The sequence below is a fragment of the Orcinus orca genome, chromosome 21, assembly GCF_937001465.1.
Source record: "Orcinus orca chromosome 21, mOrcOrc1.1, whole genome shotgun sequence".
NCBI classification, from domain to species: Eukaryota; Metazoa; Chordata; class Mammalia; order Artiodactyla; family Delphinidae; genus Orcinus; species Orcinus orca.
In genome coordinates, this window is record NC_064579.1 from 2,370,258 (window position 1) to 2,390,505 (window position 20,248).

General features: G+C 42.3%; 2 protein-coding genes across 6 annotated transcripts in view; one reads left to right on the forward strand and one right to left on the reverse strand.

Annotated features, from left to right (window-relative positions):
• Window positions 1-20,248, forward strand: part of PLAT (plasminogen activator, tissue type) — a 249,087-nt gene that overhangs the window by 47,200 nt on the left and 181,639 nt on the right. The window lies entirely within an intron of this gene.
• VDAC3 (voltage dependent anion channel 3) overlaps window positions 1,818-20,248 on the reverse strand; it is an 81,924-nt gene continuing 63,493 nt past the window's right edge. Inside the window, exons 1-9 of one of the 5 annotated variants that reach the window (XM_012538786.3) lie at window positions 14,226-14,504; window positions 12,008-12,076; window positions 11,169-11,218; window positions 7,946-8,098; window positions 7,060-7,112; window positions 5,755-5,982; window positions 4,384-4,534; window positions 3,503-3,560; window positions 1,818-2,346 (exon numbers count right to left, since the gene is read on the reverse strand). In XM_012538786.3, the coding sequence (XP_012394240.1) occupies window positions 2,255-2,346; window positions 3,503-3,560; window positions 4,384-4,534; window positions 5,755-5,982; window positions 7,060-7,112; window positions 7,946-8,098; window positions 11,169-11,218; window positions 12,008-12,074 (852 nt within the window). In that variant the 5' untranslated portion in view covers window positions 12,075-12,076; window positions 14,226-14,504 and the 3' untranslated portion in view covers window positions 1,818-2,254. Of the gene's footprint in view, window positions 2,347-3,502; window positions 3,561-4,383; window positions 4,535-5,754; window positions 5,983-7,059; window positions 7,113-7,945; window positions 8,099-11,168; window positions 11,219-12,007; window positions 12,077-12,826; window positions 12,843-13,630; window positions 14,056-14,225; window positions 14,505-20,248 lie in introns of those variants that run through there. The other 4 variants (XM_049704210.1, XM_033415436.2, XM_033415437.2 and 1 more) reach the window with 4 other exon arrangements.

Here is a 20,248-nt window from a genome sequence, read left to right on the forward strand (position 1 = left end):
CTGCCAGCCCAGCTCAGCATCCCATCCCCGTTCAGTCTGCACAGAGTTCTGCCTGTAAGATACAGGTGTCAACAACACAATGAATTTGTTGTTTACGCCCCTCACTCCCTTTTCCTTTTCTGTTATACTTAATCTCCTGTAATGGTGGCTCAACCCACAAAGACAGTGAGAAGATAAAACTGTATCATGTGGCTGGTATCACAGATATCTTCTGACATAAGAAGTGGTGGTTGGAATTTGGATTCTAGTAAAGATAATCTTTGGTGGTGGTAGGGAAATACCTTGCAGCACGGAAATTTTCCAAAAGCAATCATGTCCAGTTGTTTTTAAGATGACTCATTTGGAAGCTGAGCAAGGAACTTGAATAGGCAAATCAGAGAATTATAAATGATTAGTAAACATACGAAAACAGCTCTATCTCACTGGCCATTAGGGCGATGCAATTAAAGCAAGGTATCATTTTTCACCTCTAAAACTGGTAAAAATCTTGAAGTCTGATAACATTCAGCGTTTTTGCGGATATGGGGAAATGGGTACTCTTCACCACCACTGGTAGAAACAGATTGGCACAAAATTTCTGAAGGGCGATTTTGTACTACTTATCTAATGTGCACAACCTATGACTCAGCAATCTCACTTCCAGAAACCGATCCTGTAGACCTGCACCTCCCATACAACAGCCCCTACTGTACATGTGGCTATTCAATTTTAAAAGTAATTTAAATGAAACAGAATTAAAAACTGAGTTCTTCCACTGACCTACTTACATTTCAAGTGCTCAACAGCTTCGCGTGGCTAGTGGCTGCCGTGTGGGACAGTGCAGACATACCTCATTTTCATCATCACAGCAAGTTCTACTGGGCAGTGCTGCCATGGGAATACGCACGGAAGTGGAGAAAGATAAACGGACAGAGATACTCAAGGCAGCGCTCTCTGTAAAGCAGACTGGATATAGGAAAAAGCGGAATAAACAAATGCCACATTTATACAAAAGTGCAAAAATTAAAAATATGAGGGATATTTATACAAACAGAGGACTCTGCTGTTAACTTTGTAAGTATGTTGCAAGACAAGATATGCATTTTAACATTTTATATAGATAGATAGATATTTATATAATCTCTAAAGACACTGAAAAATATCGCAAGGACACATGTCAAACTATTAGTGGCAGTGGAAGAAGGAGGGACTGGAGAGAGGAATGGGAATTTTCACTTTTATTTATGTCTACATTGACTGAATCTGTAGCAACCAGCACATATTTTGTTAAAAAAAAAAAAAGATTTTCAAAAGGAGCTCTACTCTTAGAAAGATGATTTACCAGTAAGCCCTGAAGACATCATAGTCTACTCATTTCTTTTCTAAACTGGTATTTCCATCCTCTGGCCATCACTCTTCTACATCTAGTCATCAAAAGCGTTGTCCTGAGGCCCGGGGGGGCCATGGATGCACCCCATCCAGCTGTGGCCCCTCCCACCAGCCTCTCCCTGGCAGCATTTCCCCCAGTTGTCCTCTTTCCTTTGCCCTCTTTTCATCCACTCACACGCTCACTGTCCCTCAGCAGCTTTACAAAACTACCAACAGGATACAGTCTCTCACACTGCAACAGGTGGCAAGGACCTCGGCAGATGTGCTTCTAACCCCCAGAACAAAGCGCGCCGTCTGACAACGCGGCCTGACCGCAGAAGAGCAGCAGGAGAGCGGGGACGGGCGGCAGCACAGACGATTCAGACACACATCCCACGGGTGAGTGCTTTTCACAACAAAATCAATCACGCCAAATATAAGAAACCAGCACTGGCAAGTGAGATGACCAATTATGTTCCAAATGTGATGGGTTTATTTTATTTTACTCTGATGCAAAACGAAAGATTCCACTACCGCAGAGACCGATATATTACAAGGTCATGAAAAAGTGGTGTGGGACATGCAGGACGTGATGGACAACTGGAGGGTCGGGTCATCTCCTTTGTAACATGACACTACACTGTCGCTGAGCAACACATTGAAAATAACACTGCAGAACTGAACTGAAACGTGGCACGAACATGACAACTTCCGGGCATGCCTTCAGGCACACCTCCCTTAGGCTGGACTCGATATCTAGGCTTCTGTGTGAGGAGGATTACAATTCTTTGGAAGAATAAGAAGTTCACACCTTTGAAATCTCACAGAAGAATTTTAAGGCCAAAACATAGTGGGTTGACTTCTCTTCACCTCCAGGGACAAAGCTGATGCTCTATTCAAAACCACATTAAGCTTCTAGTTCAAATCCCAGCCCGACCTTGTGCCCTCCTGCATTGAAGTTCTTTCCATCGATTAGAGCTGACAGGGTCAGTTTCACTCCTAGGAAGAAGCAAACACCACAATCACTTGTAACAAGCATTACAATCAGATCTGCATTTCCTAGAAACAATGGGTGGAATCAATGGCATGGGTTACAGCTGGCTATGAGATTACCTCTTACTAACTCGATGCCAGGTTATCCACAGCCACCTGATCTGCAAAGCACAGTCATGGCACACTTTATTTGGAGTTCACGGTTAAGAATGATGAGTGATCAACCAAACTCACAAGCCACAGTAACCAAGTTATTATTAGGAATACAGTAAGTCCCCTATATACAAACCTCCAAGCTGTGAACTTTCAAAGATGCGAACGTGTGTTCACACGTCCAGTCATGGAAGTTAGTTCACGTGTCTGGCAAACATGGTCACATGTGTGCATCCTCTACAAGTGGTTGTGCTTTTGTGTAGTTTACTGTACAGTACTGTATAGAATACAGTAGTACGGTATCTCTGTTTCAAGCCCAGGATGTCCAGAAGCAAGCATAAAAGCAGTGGTGATGTAGCTGGTACAGTACTACCCAGACATCACTAGATCGTCTCTTCAAGAGGGTAGACAGAATTGAATCCAGCAAGGAGCCAGAACCTGTGCCATCAGCGTCAGCCATGAGTGAAATGGCAGCTTGCGCTCCATCTCCTGTTGCTGACGACCCTTCAGCTCTACCATCTCCCACCTCCTCTCCCTCCTCCAGTCAGTAACTCTTCTTGCCTGTCCACTCGATGCCAGCCCCTGTGTGCCAGTTGTTGTACTGGACTACTGTACTTTTTAAGGTAGTGTACTGAAAGATTAAAAATGTTTTATTTGTTGTGCTTGTTTTTTTATGTATTATTTGTGTGAAAAGTATTATAAACCTATTACAATACAGTACTATATAGCCAATTGTGTTAGCTGGGTACCTAGGCTAACTCTGTTGGACTTACGAACAAATTGGACTTACAAACGCGCTCTTGGAACGGAACTCGTTTATATGTAGGGAACTTACTGTACAAAAATATTTTTTTAAACAAAAGTGCTTAATCTGTTTTACTTTGAACAACCAAATGTTACAAAACGGTCTGAATCAACCTAAAGTGATTGCAGGTTGTCTGTAGGTTCTTTTCATTATTCCTCAATCACCTTCTACCCCAAGCCCACAGTTATTCACTCCTTTACTCACCTGGTCGAAGGGTCTGAGTATAACCCAGTCCAATCAGGCTGGCATTATTCACTTTAGCCTAAGATTAGGAGATGAAATAGAAACAGTTAGAAAACAATCAATTTCATAATATGTAAGTCCAACATAACCACTCCATGCATCAGATTTCCAAAGCTGAAACACCTTAGGACCAATCCAGAATTAGTAAAACTGAAAACTTAATTAATAAAAGATAAATCTTTTAAGAAGTCAGTAGAGGACAGAGGGGACCTTGAGAATGCATGCTTAAAGGCCTCGAGCAAAATTTTAAAACATTGTGCAGCCAAACATCCCTCCTGTGAACTGAATTCTTTTGAGTTACCAGTTTTACAGCCTCCGACAATGGTATGAGCATGAACTCTGGTGAGAGCCAGATCTGGGATCAAATCTTGGCACCTGTCTCTTATTGTGTGACCTTGGGCAAGTTACCTGACCTCTCTAAGTCTCAGCTCCCTCATCTATAAAATGCAGATGAGGGTAATACTACTCATCCAATAATTAGTTGTGAGGGTTAAATGAGATAATACACATAAAGTCTTAGCATAGGACCTGAAATTTAAGAGCTCAATTAGTGTTATTAACAAGAATTACCAATGGCAACAGGAATAGTAATTGAAACCCAGGAACTTACAGATAAGAAAATTTTGAGGCCAAAGAGATAAAATGACTTTAGGTCAGACAACAAATACAGAAGGAACTAAGATTAGAACCCACAGTTCCTGACTTCAGGTATATGCTCTTTTCACTACACAATGAGTAGCTCAAAGTTAATAAAGAACATGCAAACTACAACCACATCACAGCATCCATTTACGACTTAGACGAAACCCTAAGAGCAGACCCAATCTGCAGCACATTCTTACACATAGAGAAGTTCTACAGTCCAGCTTGTACTTAGCGGCGATGCCGAAACGGGTGTTGTTACTGCCAGCCGTCCACGCGAGGTTTATTGATGTTTCAATCTTCTCGTTCACCTTCTGGTAGATCGACCCTCCAAATTCAGTGCCATCGTTCCTGTTTTCACAGCGTAAGAAAAGTCATAAATATCTAGTTTGTTACAATATGGAAACAAATTCTAAGACTAACTAAATCGGGTCTTATTTTACAGCTACAGACTTCAGCAGACTTCTAGCACAACAGACTTCCAAACAAACCGGTTATGTGATTTATAGCCACCTAATTAAAGCACAGTAACATCTGACTCATTTACTTGGCTCCTCCACAAGACATGAATTTCTTAGACACAATTCAATTATGCACAAAGGCAGACACCTCAAGTAAGTATGATCTGTATGTCTCTGACATGTTCACAGTATTTAGAAACTTCAAAGTAGAGTTATATAAAGATTCTGCAAAAAAAAATATATAGTAGTACAAGCCAATTCTGGATTTCACTCAAAACACAATCTTAGCATTAGAAAGCACCCTCCAGACAATAGCTACAGTGCATGGCCCCAGGGAAGTACACGACGTATTGCTTCAGAGCACCTCAGCAGTCAGTCCCTGAGTTTTCATAATACTGTTTCATCAATTTCAATGCCTCTTTCTACACCACTAGCGACTTTATTTAAGTGGAACAGACTGTCTAGTGGAAAGCAATCTGTAACACTTCAAAAACACAGAGCTGATCCTTTGCTTTTCTTCCTGGGACAGTAGCAGTGCCCAGTAGGCCAAGACATAAAATACAGTTTAAAAGTTCAAATTCATGTAACCAACAGGCTGCAGCCTACAGACTTGAACCCAGGACTGCTCTGAGGACTTCTGCTACTTCTGAATACAACCCAGGTAACTGGTTCTGACCAGGGTACCTGAAAACCTCCAGAGAATTACACTGGGGATGCTCCAGGACGCTCAGATCAATTAGGGGGTTGTTCATGATCCTAACAGACCTGCTTCTAGAAACTGACAAGATGAACAGGGAACCAGAGGAAGCAGGAACGCCTCCAAAGGATCCCTTCTATCAGGAGGTGACCCCTGCCCCGGGCCCTCTCCATCCCAGTGGCTGGGGTACAGGCTCAGAGGCCAGCAACTGCCAGCAGCACAACACCAGCGCCAAGTGCACTAACTCTGCAGTGCTTTGCCGACTACGAGCGGCACAGTGTAGCTGGATGTCCACCAAGGCATGACGTCATGCCAGCACCACCCCTTCCAACCTTCTCCACATGCTAATGGCTACCATCCTCTGGGCGACTGTGCCGGCACTAAAGGAGGAACTCTGAACCGTGAATACTCACACGTGAGTGTGCAGCTGGAAGTCTGCAGCCTTGTAACCCAGGGCGAAATTATTCTGTGACAGTTTGGATTTGGCTGTATCAAAACTCATCTGATAGCCAGCAAGCCAACCTTCAATGGCCAACACAGCCCAGCCATAGATGGTTGGTCCAGAAAAATCTATATCAACATTACTGCCAAGACTGAAACAATCCCGTTTATAGGAGGCCTTCAATTTCCCACTCTTCTTTCTGTAAAAAAAACCAAATGAAAACAGCACAAGTTTTCACTGCTGTCCAGAAATTTTTAGAGTAAGATCCCTCCTCTCCCATAATGTAAATACTGTTTTGGCAGGTGGCCCATATACAGTAAAAATGTTTCAAATGACAGCTCTACAAATGTAATTTTGTTAGGATTAGAAATATATATACTATTTTTTACCTATTCCTCACTGTAAGTTCAAATGATAGGGTATTTCATGATTAATTTCATGAAAGCATAAGTATAAAAAGGTGTAAGGTATTTCAGTACCAAATTAATAATCTGAATGTATATGTATACAGACATATAAGAAACCAAATTTCTTTAAATGTTTCCAAATGCTACAAAAGGTAATGCCCGACAAACTTCTAAACTATTAACCTGTCACAGAGAGAAGTGTACTTTTTTTTTTAATAAGCATATTTATTTTCCTTAGGCCAGTGTTTTCTCCCTGGACAATGTTAGATGGATGGAACAGAAGTGTACATTTTTGAAGGACAATACTGAAAACACGAAATCAGTTCTTAATAGTCCTGTGCTTGTCCTGAAGACAACACAGGTGTGTAGCAGGAAGGACACGCCTGCTGTTACAGTGGAGGAGAAATGCCACGTGGCCCCCATCGAGCACCTGTCCTTTAGAGAGAGGCAGGTAGGAAACAACATAATCCCCATTTTTCAGATGAAAAAACTGAGTCAGAGAAGTTGGGGGATTTATAAAGGCTAAGAAATCAAGTAAGCGGAACTATTCTTTGCAGTGTTCTGGTGCCAGGAGACTACACTCTTCTCTTAAGATGTTAACTTCTCAGCAAGACATCACATCCGTGAATCTTCAGGACAGCTTAAAAAATATCTCGTCTCAGACCCCTCTAGCTCCTACGTTTTTTCTACTAGGTGCCTCTTTGAGTGTCACATAGGGAGTGTCCTCAGCGAGGGTCCCTCCCTCCCTCCTGCACACACAGGTCTCTGTGCCCCTCACCTCCAGAGCTCCTCCTGCAGTTCCCTGCCCTAGGCCCCTCTATCCCTTCAAGCCACAAGACCATTTCAGAAAATGGGGTTGGGATAATTACCCTGTGTTCGGTACAAATATGGTATCAAGAGTCAGTTTCAACCCTTCAGCCAACTGAAAAATAAAGATTTCAAATTAACAATCAGCAATTTTTGATTCTTTTCTTGACTTGAAAAACCAATTCTAAAGTTTTCTCTAACTTCCTAACAAATAAGAAAGTCATTAAAGAAAGCCAAATATTAAATGATTTAATAAATTTCCTCTTCTTCCTTCCCTGCCCCCTATCCCACTCCCCTCACCCCCAGGCTTCATCATGATTCTCTCACCCAAAAAAAGGCTAAAACATACAGGTCAAATCCTGTTATAGCCAATAATGTAAATTAGAGTACAAAACCAGAAAATCCCAATACAACAAAATAACTGTGATACTCTCTTGAAATTATTGTAACTGGACATTTAACAAGCCAACCTAAGTAATTTATTCAGCTATGTATACATATGCATTATCTATATATGGTAATGTGCAAATAAACATACTTCAAAAACTAGTGCCCTGAATGTAGCAGGCACTTGACAACTGCTGAAACATTTTCTCTTTGAAAACATTAAAGAATTTTAGAAACATTTTTCTGTGGAGTCAATTTTGCAATGATTACAAAACAAAATTAAATTAGATCACTACAAATAGCTTGGTCTACTCAGGAGAGGCTCAGCTGTGTAACAATAAGTATTATAGAACTGGTCAGAACAAAAGATATCATAATTACGTACACAGCAACAAAACCTTACTTTCTAGAAACATAAAACATACCAAAGAAGGCCACATGCAGAGAAAAAAATACGAAAACTAGACAGGGTTGCAAGATCTCAAATTATATTTGGGATTTGTTCATCATTTTATCCCCAAGATAATTTTACCCTACAAATATCTTCCAACGCTCTCTTACCTTATTCTCCAAAGAGACTTCTGTCCCAAGAGTATTGTCTGTGTTCCACTTTTGGGTGAAGGTCAGTCCATAGTTACAAATCTTGTATTTGGTCTCTAGGTTGCCTGATGCTTTCCCTGTATCAGTGTAAGCATGACCAGAAGTAGAAAATTCCTGGTAAGAAAAAATAATTACTTTAAAATCAGCTTATGAGATAGAAAATATTCATTCCAGAAAGTAATGTTCAATGTAACAGAAACCAACACAACTTACTTTTTACCACAGCCCTACTCTGCAGCAACTTATTTCCTGCTTTCCTTCCTTCTTTCCAGTCTCTAAATATTTTAACCAGTCTTGCATCTTCCCATTACTCCACCTCTCTTACTGATATTTCTGTGCCATATACTCTCTTACTAAATGGGAATCTCTCTTTTAAAAGAAAAATATCTTTACTGAAAATAAATGCCTTTTCTAAAAAGACAAAAATATTGAATCTTAAATATGTACTTTCATGACACGAAAAAGACTATCAGTTCTCTATCGTACCTTGTGAACTATTAGTTAACTTTAAAGTCCTTAAAAATCCCCAAACACTAGAAGCCCTAGATTGCCCCCTTTTAATAGGGCCAGAACTTTAATGCATTAAAAAGCCTTATTTTTATTGTGGTGAAATACACTTAACATAAAATTTATCATTTTAACCATATTTATGTGTACAGTTCACTGGCATTAAGTACATTCACACTGTTATAAAAACTTTATTGCTTTTGTCCACAAAACTATCCATAAGACTATCAGCGTACACAATTTCAATAATTGAAAGTACCCATTTTTCACAAGAAAATGGAATGTTGTAACTTATCCCTCTTCCCTGTCAAACAGTTACTATGAATGCCTTAAAATATATCCTCCTCCCAGTTAGGTGTCCCTCAGTCATATGACAATAAGCATTAGAAATAGATCTCCTTCTAGGGGAAGCAAACAGTCAACACCTGTCACTGTCAATCTATGAACTGTCAAGAAAAAACGTTTCTGATTGGCCCTGTTTTTAAAGAACATTTCTGAAATACTGCCAACAGTAAAGAAACCCTGCCAACCCTGCCCTCTAACGCTCGTTCTACAGGCTGATGAAACAACTGGGAAACTGTGATCTGTTTATCTACACCACGCAGAAAGTTTTCAAAGAGAATATCACACTGCACACTAAGGGCAAGGCCTTGGTAAAACACGATAAAATGCTAGTCACGTTTAATAGTTCACATCACTTTCTTTTAGTAGATCCAGCTACCTAGTGTTTCATTTTTCACATTTACCTTTCATAAACTTGCAAGTATAGCAAATATAAACCTTAATTTTGGTGCAAAAAATAAAGGTAAAAGAGTATTTAGTCTATATTTCTTTCTTATCATCATCATTTCTTAGTCTGAAGCTCTGTCAAAAATCTAAAATGCCAGAGGTACAAATCTCAAAGAAAAGGCTAGAACTTTCCTAAGTTGAGTTCCAGGCTCACAATTGCTTCAGTTTTTGTCTAATTTCATAATTAGCTCAAACAGTGCAAAATATATTTATAACATGCACATAACATCTACGGTTCTGCATTAAATGCTAGTATGCAACAAAACAATCATGAAAATGTTACTGTTATAGATGGCATATCATAAAAATACCAAGATACGATCAGAAAATTTGGAGCAGTGGATGAAATTTACCCTGAATCAGTACCAGAGAACAAAAGCAGCCATAAAAACAAGCACACAAATACACTGTTTCTCTTACCATCTGAATGAATATTCACACACAACAGCAGCATGAAAGGGAGATAAAATTTTAGTTGTTGATTTTTGCAAGACAAACCTACCTTGAGCAAATTCTGAAGTACTAATCAAAATGAGTATAACTTTTCTAATTTAATAGATGATATAACAAAATCCCATCCTAGTAGGGGAGTTGCATACATATTTATTCACTACTAGAAAACCCAGGGAAAGAATCATAGTGACAAACCAGGACTATATGAAGCATAAGACAAAGTACCATAAATACTCCACATGCTTCTTGCCCTTCTAATTTAATCATTATATCCAGAAATAAAATTTGCGCTGGTTTGAATAGGTAAATACCAAACAAAAAAGATGCAGCCAATAAAGAGAAATCAGAGAATAAGGTGAGGGTAAAGTTGATCTATTTGCTGAGACTTACTTAAAGAAAGCTCTGGTCAGTGACGCTTTGGTAATACACTGATATATCCTTTACCATATTCTTAACTTCCAGTAAAAAAGACTTTATGAACATTAATAAAAACTGTAGACTAATCTTCTACATGCATTTCTACATTTGTTTCAACTAATCATGAAGGGACAGAGACTAAAATTAATTTGTTTTTGTAAAAGGGCAACAAAATTTGCATGAACCCAATACAAGGGAAGCAAAGATTTTAGTGTCCATATACATATTCATGGAAGTATAAAGATATGGCATGGGTCAAAAAAATATATATATATACACATACATATGTATACATATAAAGATATGGCATGGGTCAAAAATATATATATATATACACATACATATGTATACATATAAAGATATGGCATGGGTCAAAAATATATATATATATACATACATATGTATACATATATTCTGTATCTTCTGAGAATAAGACTCAGAATACTCTTATTATGACAAACACAAAGGGTCTCCCCCCAAATTCAATCTGACTGTCCTTGGGCTCAAGTGGCTGGGCAGCTCACTGAAATCTGAGAGCAGGACAAAGCTGTAGGGAAGAAAGCATAGCACCAAAAGTATGCCGTTTCAAGTAACTTGACTAAACAATGATTTTTAAACAGGTTTCTTTAACTTAATTATGCTACATCTATTAAAAATATATTAAGGGCCTTCCCTGGTGGTGCAGTGGTTGAGAATCCACCTGCCAATACAGGGGACATGGGTTTGATCCCTGGTCCAGGAAGACCCCACATGCCACAGAGCAACTAAGCCCATGCACCACAACTACTGAGCCTGCGCTCTAGAGCCCGCGAGCCACAACTACTGAAGCCCGTGCACCTAGAGCCTGTGCTCTGCAACAAGAGAAGCCACCGCAACGAGGAGCCCGTGCACCGCAACAAAGAGCAGCCCCGCTTGCCACAACTAGAGAAAGCCTGCGTGCAGCAACGAAGGCCCAACGCAGCCAAAAATATAATTAATTAATTGATTGAAAAAATATATATATATATTAAGTACTTACCACTCCACTACATGACTTGGTTCTCAGATCTATTTTGACCATGCCAAATCCTAGACACACACAGAAATACACATTAATGTACAAAATGTGACATGCACTCCAGTCTTTGCAACTTAGAAATTATGAAAATAGTCCATAGTACATTCCATGGAAAATACTCAGTATTCTTGTTAGGTGAGAGTTCCACAAGGAATTGAATTATAACAAAATAACTTAAGTTTAATTTTTAAGTCCCTCAAAATAATAAAGACATATTTTGAAAATATAAGTTAAAAAAACAAATGGATGAAAGGAATATGTACTATTTTAAGAACCAAAATTATTAGAAATTATGCAGATATATATATACAAGCTTAAAATATATAATTAACATTACTAGTTAATAAAAAATCAAATGTGTACAGCACAAAAAATTAAAAATGCAAAGACTAAATTTTTAAAACTAAATGTCCACTTGCTTTCAAACACTGTATGTTCCTCCAAAGAAGTCAAAAGCTGTGTCTTCACCCTCGTGAAAAACTACACCCCCTACGTTAGCTGTCCCCAGGGCTAACCAAAGGAGGCACACATATTACAGATTTATATGATTTCACCCAACAGATAATATTAAATACACAAATGCTATGTATGTGTTAATGTACACAACAGCTTTTAATGCCTGTGGGACTCTACCTCTAAAAACAGAAGTCTAGTAACCTGCTAATGGTGATCCCCTTAAATCTTGTAAAATAGATTAATGCTGACTTAACCTCATTCTACTAAGCACAGTCTCTCCCATATAGTAGGCATTCAGTACTAATGCTTACCCCCAAATTGGCAATTCACAATAGCATACTTACCATATCCTTTGTTGAAGACATCCTTGGCAGCCTTTCCTAGGTCACAGTAAGTCGGTGTGTTACACATATCTTATAAAGAAAAATGAGGACAAGGGAATAAAAGTAACTATTTAGTATTTATTCACTGTTCAGCTGTTTAGTTCTGTGAGAAGAGGTATACAGCTTTTTCTTCCTTTGTGTCATTAATGCTTATGCCCTAATGCAAGCCAAGTTAAGAGAAAGCATGCTGCTCCTTTAAAAAGAGCTTTCCAGAATGCTAGAGAATAAAAGGGTTTTTCATGAGATTCACAAAGGTCATCTTTCTGATTGCATTGCAAAGAAAAGAAATTTCTCCCAGGCTGAAGGAGATGCTCTGTTAAACTGGACTTTTACTTTTTAAAAAAATGCAAAAATGTACATTAGAAAAACATTTCTTGGGCTGTTATAAAGCCAAAGAGCTGTGTAAGATGTCAAGGTAAATTTTCTGAGGATCTGTAAAACAGATGCAATTAAACATCTTCAGGGTTACCGTTTTTGCCACTCTTGACATTCAGTTCTTAAGAATTACCACACTAATTGAAATGTATTCACCCAGAGTATGCCCTCTCTCAAAACTCTTCTTAAAATAAAGTGCTATAATCTTACCTAGTAACCAGATATAGGACAGGGTCTACATGCAGCGGTCTGCTCCCCCAAATCAGTATACACTCTAAAGTTACAGCCTTCAAAACCCAAGGGGCTTGACTTTTCATCTTGCCTACTTAGTATTCAGCCAGCCTTTCTACTGTCAAGATGACCCTCACATCAAAATCTCAGGCCTATTGACACTGCTGAACATACCACTCCTTTGCCCTGTGCACCACGGGAAACCTCTTCCTGCAGCAGCCTCAACAGCCACATCCAACAGGTCGTAGAACCACCTCAAGCAACCCCACTGGCCCCATTACTACACCAGAAACATCCAGAGCACCAGCTAGCCCCTGAACCACCTACACAACCGAAAGTATTTATTTCTATTTGGCTGAGCTCTTAGTCTGGCCTGCTGCTAAGTTTCTGCCTATCCCACCACACCTTAACACTACACACACTTTATGGTGCACTTCGTAATTGTGAATTCACTTAAAATTTGTCCCTTAACCTAAACCTGTCAAATATGACAGATATTAGGATATGTTAAGAGAACAGAGTATTAAAATATATATAAAGTTAAGAAGAAAGCGTAAAGGTGAGAGGAGATAAATGTACTGACTCATGGCCATCCTAAAGCTTTGTTGTTCTAAGCCACAAGGTTTCGTAGTTCACTCCCAGAGCAATTGATTTACAATTCAGTCCTCTGTATTCGAAGGATCAATTTTAGGCTTTTTACACATTGCCAACTGCAATCTGATATTACTCTTTATGATCACAACCGATGCCGGTATCTGTTGAAATGTTTCCCGAAACGCAGGCACTACGTATTCAAATAGAAATGTTAAGGCTTTACAGTCTGGTTTTTCCTCTACTGACAAGAGAAAAGATACACTTAAATGTTTAGAAACATCCATCCAGGGACCCATTACAGTCTTTTAGCATTTTCCTTCTTTTTCAAAACGACCTGCCAGACACTTTGCAAAAGTCGTGTAGGGGGTTGGACCTCAATTTTACCTAGTTCAAGCTTATTTTTTCAGGCCCAGGATCCTGATGGGAAGTGCACTGCTGGTATGATCAAGCAAAAACTCGAGAAGCCCCAGAGACGACACGTTCCGCACATTTCCATGACTACAAATGCACTTGTCCGTGGGCACGCACAGCGCACCGGGGTTGCAGGAGCCGCAGTCGGGGGATGGGGGTGACGGGTTAGTTATAACCCAGCTTCACACGATTACTAACGGGACCGTCAGCTCGCCTCGCCCCTTGAAGGTGCACATTCAGCATCCTCCCCTCGGCGGCAGGGAGTGGAAGAGCCCCCCTGATGGTGGACTCCAATGCCAGGGAGGAAGCCGGGGGCGGGGGTGGGTTCGGGGTTCGAGGACCCGACTTCCCTCGAAACCAACCTCCCGTCCGGCCTGACGCCCGGAGAGTCCTGGGGACCGGCCGGGCGCAAGCAGGTGGCGGCGCGGCGGTGCATCACCCGAGGGGCCGGTCCCCGCCGACCCCGCCCGCTGGCCCGCGCCCCGCTAGGCGGCCCTTCCTCCCGCAGGGCCCTGCCGGTCGCCCCGCCCCCGCCCGGCCGCCGGCCCGAGGCCCCGGCTCGCCTCACCTCCGATGGGAGGACCTGTCCGCTCAGCCAGGAGGGCGCGCCCGCTCCGCCAGGGCACCGAAGAAAGTCTTCAGAGCAACGCCGTCCGCGCCTGCGCGGCCCCACGCCCACGGCGCCTGCGCGCCCCGAGCCCCGCGTCGCGGCTGCGCCGGAGTGTCGCGCCGGGGTCGCGCGCGGCAGGCCCGAGGCGGACCTACATCTCCAACCGTCCGAGTGCGCGCGTGCGCGGCAGGGCCCGGCGCGCAGGGACGGGCGGAGGTTGACGTGGGGCGCGCAGGCCGGGCGACCGCACCTTTGTCCGCGAGGGGCCCGCTCTCGCGAGAAGGCGCGGAGACTACTAGTTACCGTTGCCAGGGGAGGGGCCGCGGCGGCGGATGCGGCGGTACCAGCTACTCCGCAGTGGATGCTGGCACAGCCGACCCCGGCGTCTTCTCTGGCGGATGCCTGGCAGATCTGTATGGGGATTTCGTGTAAGGGTGACTAAAATTCAAGAATGTGGCCCTTAGGTCATCTCGTCTTAAGGATGAGAAAAATAAGTCCCGAGGGGGTAAGTGACGTGACTTATTCAAGATGACACAGGGTAAATGATATTTCAAAGGCAGAGAGGAGATGGAGGCGGGAAAGCTCTCCTTCAGAGACGAACTGCAGCTCGTAAGTGTAGAAGAAATTATAGAAATAGGAAATCACCACTTTGGAGCCACCAATAACTGATTCAAGCAAAATTCCTCGATAGATGCTGGATGGTTGAGGATATTCATACAGTTCCAAAGTGTCATCCCACAGGTTACTTAGTGAAGAGAAAAGGGTACCTTCACATCAAAGAAGTCACCCTCAATCGAGTGATCAAACTTGACATCACCAGGGATGGTACAGACTGACATCACATGCTCATTCTTGCCAAAAAAGTGACTTGTCTCTATTCACAAGGAAACAATCCGATTGAGGGACAATCCAAATTGAGGGACATTCTGCAAAACAACCACCTGGTCTCTTCGAAAATGTCAATTTCATGAAATATTAAGAAAAAGGCTAGTGAACTGTTCTAGATTAAAGGAGACAAAGATAGGACTCCAAGACCAATGTGATTCTAAATTGCACCCAGGATCAAAAAACAAAAAGCATCAAAAAATAAAAACAAAAAGCATCTATTGAGGATCATTCTTGGGTCAACTGAGAAAACTTGAATGTCGACTATAGTAGTATTGTAACATGTAAAATTTTCTGAGAGTGATGATTATACCTTGATTATGCAGAAATGGCCTGGTGTTTAGGAGATACATGCTGAAGTATTTAGGCATGAAATAGCATGTGTCTGCAACTGGCTCTCAAATGGTCAAGGGAAAAAACATGCAAAATGTTAACAATTGGTGTAGCTAGGTGGAGCATATGTGGATGTTCGTTGCATTATTCTTGAAACTTTCCGATAAGTTTAAAATTTTTCAAAATAAAAAGTTGGGAAGAAAAAAACCCCACAAAGTCTTTGATATTCAGTTCCTGGTACCAGGTTGCTGCTTGAATCAAGAGGCAAAGATTATTTCCCTGCTGTGTGTAAGGCATTTCAGGCTAATAAGAGATAAGATACATGCTCCCAAAGGACTCATAATGTAAGACTTGGACAAATACCTGCTGAATGAGGCAGAAGATGATAAATATCATCAACAAAGCAATAGAACTCAGTAGGCTAAACAAAATGGGCTTTGTAGTCAAAAGAGGCTGGGTTTGTATCTCACATCTGCCAACTCTGTGGTGTTTGGCGAGCAACTTAACCTCTCTATGCCTCTGTTTCTACATCTGTGAAACAGAACTAAATAAGGTCTACTTCAGAGGATTGTAGTGAATAGTAAAGAAAATAATGTATCCAGAGCACATAACAATCTACCTGGCATATGGAAAATGTTCATTAGTTAATAACACAGATGAAGATATGCTATAAGTGATTAAAAGCTGTACAGGCAAAACTATGTTTATTCACATACATATGCATATTAGAGCCACAACTTCAGCCTGTACTTTGGCACAGACCTGGACTTTGTCAGGTACAACAGGCCATTGAAGGCTGTAAAGAGCACTTTGAATGGGAATTTGGCAACGTTCCTTCCTTGGGCTTCTTTATCCAAAGACCTTTCTTCTGAAGGGAACTGATAACACCAGTCCCAGGTCATGCACCAAAAGACCTCCTCTTTCTCCCAGCACCTGATGCAGGAAGGTGGTAAAAGAAATTGTTAAGGAAAACGGCGACTGCAGAGGGAATCATTCCTTTGCTTTCTATCTCTCTGGCCCCGTCGGCTTATCAGGATCCACGTTACCCCTCAACGTCCATATCAAGCCTCTAGCCTCTGCCGCCTCCAATCTACAGCCATTGCTCACCCCCGACCCACAATGGGCTCTAAGCTCTTGGGAAGCATAGAAAGGACTTTCTCGGTCCAACTTCTAATCACCTGGCATTCTTCTCCTATAAAATGTCTAGAACCAGAATTTTAGGGCAGGGAAGGGGCTTTGGACTCCTTCATTTGTGAGACATTTGCTACTTGCTTACTGCGTACAGGACACCAGGCTCAGAGCTGATGGATGAGCACACGCCCAGACACATCCGTGTTGTGTGCGTCCGGAGGCCCTGGTGAGCAGGCTCCCAGCACAGGTCACCTGCTGTAGTCAAGGTAACCTGACTGTCTGCCTGTGTTACCTTTGTGAGAGAAAATCTCAGAAGGTTAGTATAGTTTTACCCTCAAAAATGAGAAAAAAAAACACCCTAAGAACAGAAACCCCACTGTGAAGATTTAGTAGCTCGATTGCCCTAAGTGTAAGGAAAATTAAGATTCTGAAGCCAGCGGTGTTATTTAATTCCCTGTTTCTTTAAAGCAAAAAGGGCCCACTTGTTTGTTTTCAAGGACTTCAGAATTCTGATGAAGGGGGAGGATCCCCTTGGCATCTTTGAAGAAGCGGAGGGACCAGCCCCATCCCTGGGCCTCCTCAAGGGGGCAGCAGAGCACAGGGACCCAGCGGTGAAAGCGCCTCACTGTGCCAGGGATGGGTCAGGTGGACAAGAGGGGCATGGCTTGCAGTGCAGAGGGACAGACATCCAAGACTGTGTTATTGTATATTGAGGGTGTATATCATACCCTGAAATTCCATGTCTGAGGACTCTTCTCAAGGAAACAGACTCGTGCAAAGGTTCATCTTGAATAGCTTGAATGAATTACAGTAGTAAGAAATTAAAAACAACTTAATGGCCAACATTTAGAGGATTCATTAAGTTATAATACGCCCATCTTCTGGGATATGGTACAGCCGTGTGTTCTGATAATATTTGATGATCTGGGGGAAAGGCTCAGTTAAAAAAAAGGGGAAGGAAACAAAAGTTTAAGTACAGTGTAATTCCGTGTGTGTGTGTGTGTGTGTGTGTGTGTGTGTGTGTGTGTGTGTGTGTTATAGTTTTACTTTAAGAAGAAGCAGGGCAGACAGAGAGACTGGGTAGAGGGGGCCCACATGGGTAGATGTAGGCTTTAGTAATGGCTAATTCTGGACTGGTGATAGATTAATAATACATAATATATGTATATGTATATATAATAAACAGATGCTGTATATGTGTGTGTATATGTATGCACATAGAAAAAAATCGGGAAAATGTTTCCAAAATCTTATAGTGACTATCTCTGCTGGGTCAGAGTATATGTGATTTTTATTTTCTTCACACTGTTCTGTATTTTCCACAATTTCTAAAATTTGGAGACGTGTTTGTGTTATAATCAGAAAAGTTAAACTCACTTTCATAAGGTGGGGAAGTACCTAGGTTCATGAGAAGGGCATGCTGTTCCGTGGGCAATTTCCATCCAAAATTGGAAATGTCTCTGGGATCAGTCCCTGGAATTTATTTTGGGCTTTCTGGGAGCTCCCTTCACTCTTGGCCACAAGGGGGCGCAAGGAACCAAGGTAAAGAATAGCTAACCCTGCTGGTGGGCAGGGGGCTTGGGACTCGAGTCAGGGTGATGACCCCTGTCCTCCCCTTGTCCCCAGAGCCTCATCCAAGCTCTCCATACGGTTGTGAACACAATTATGGGGGCTTTCCTACCCAAGTTAGAGTCCAAGTTGAATGTCAAAAGGGCAGCAAATATTTACAAATTGTTTTTATGAGGAAACCAATTTTGTCAGCGTTCCACATGTGGATTAGGGTACAGCCTGGCTGACACAACCTGCAAATTAGCTCTTCTTAATCACTTGCTAGTGAAGCACTATGATCACTTATACGTGAAACATAAATTAAGAAAAAAGAGGATGGCATACTCCTATGGAACCTAAAAATAGTTAATAGGCAATGTCCCCTTAGTGAATATATAGCTGTGTTTCAGGCAACTTGATGTTTTGGGGAATGGCCTTAGGTTAGTGAGCTGTATAGTGTGGTGTAGAGGGAAGAATCAACTTTGGAACCAGAAAACTTATGTTAAATCCGAGGTCTGCAACTCACCGGCTGTGTGACCTTGGGCAAGCTACTTGACCTCTCTGAGCCTTGGTGTCTTCATCTTTAAAATGGAGATCCCCAGGAGTACACCGTCCGTCCAGATGGGGCCCACCCAGGGGGTTCCACCAGATGGCTTTCTGTGGCCAAAGTTCTGAGGAGGCTTGGACCACACACCAGGGTTCACCCTGGGCCAGAGCCAGATCACGCCAGTGAGTCGCACACATCACAGGCCCCAGGACGATGGAGGAGCCAGACACAGACTCACCCTGAAGGGGTGTGGAGGGGCTGCGGGGAGGGAGTCTACAGCTAGGGGCCCCTGGAGAACACCCCAGGAGAGGCGAGGCCTGTAGCCCCACCCCTCCAGTGGGGACTCGGGAGCCCGTGTGTGCAGAGCTCAGGGCAGCCATTCACCACCCCACCTCACCTCTATGGAGATGTGATTGACATGAACCACGGTGTAAGTTTCAGGTGTACAGTGTGATGATTTGATACAAATATATATTGCAAAATATAATTACCACAGTAAGGTCGGTTAAGGGTGTCCTTTACCTCATATAATTACCATTTTTTTGTTGTTTATTACGGTGGGAACATTACAGCTCTGCTCTCACAGGAACTTTCAAGTTCACAGTATAGAATTGTTAACTATAGTTGCCAGAGCCATTCATTTAGAAAAATTTGTGTCTTCAGAATTGGGACTCCAGGCAGGTCTGGGATCTCCTAACACTATGGGATTCACCCCCTACCTTCGAGGAAAAAGAATCAGACCCCAGGTAGGGTCCAAACCCAAAGACAGCAGAACGCATCTTGTTTGCAGGCTGGAGGATTCCCCTTTGCACGCTCCTTCCCTGAAACAGGTGTCCTGGGATGTGCGGACCGCCGCAGGGGTCCACTCTCTGTCCCTCAAAGTCATACGCAGTGTCGCAGGGGGGCCTTCATTCCTTCCTCTACAACCCTCCAGCCTCCCACTTAGAGACACCACTCCTGCTTACAGATCACACCCCCCCTCACCCCCCCTGGCCTGGACGGCTGCCACGGGGTGATCCTCAGGTCAGGTGACCATGCCCCCAGGCTCTGAGGGCCACCAGAACACCATTGCCTAGGACTGGACACAAGGGAAAAGAGGAATAAGCGGGGTTAGTTATAGGGATGCAGAGGGAGGAGACAATAAGAAAATGAAAAAACATGAGGCAAAGGAGAAAGACTCAAATGAAGAAGAATGCGGGGGACAAAGGTGTAGAAGGAAAACGATGAAATGAAAAGAAGAATGGAGGTTGAATTCCACTCAATTTTATAGGTTTCTGCCCTCCTCCCTGCAGTGTATTTACTATTAAATTACAGTCAGTAAAGAGAATAAAACAAACTGGACTCTATGAAAATACCTTGCTTTCCAAGTCGGAGCTCCATATGAGAGTTTCATAGAACCAAGGGGCTGGAAGGGCCTCGTGATCTCCTCTGGAAACATAAATGTAATCCAGCTGAAAAAGAAACCACCCCAAATCGCCCACACATGGGGACTGCAGGCTGCTGGGACCCTCAGTGGCATTGGTGAAAGGACGTCTGG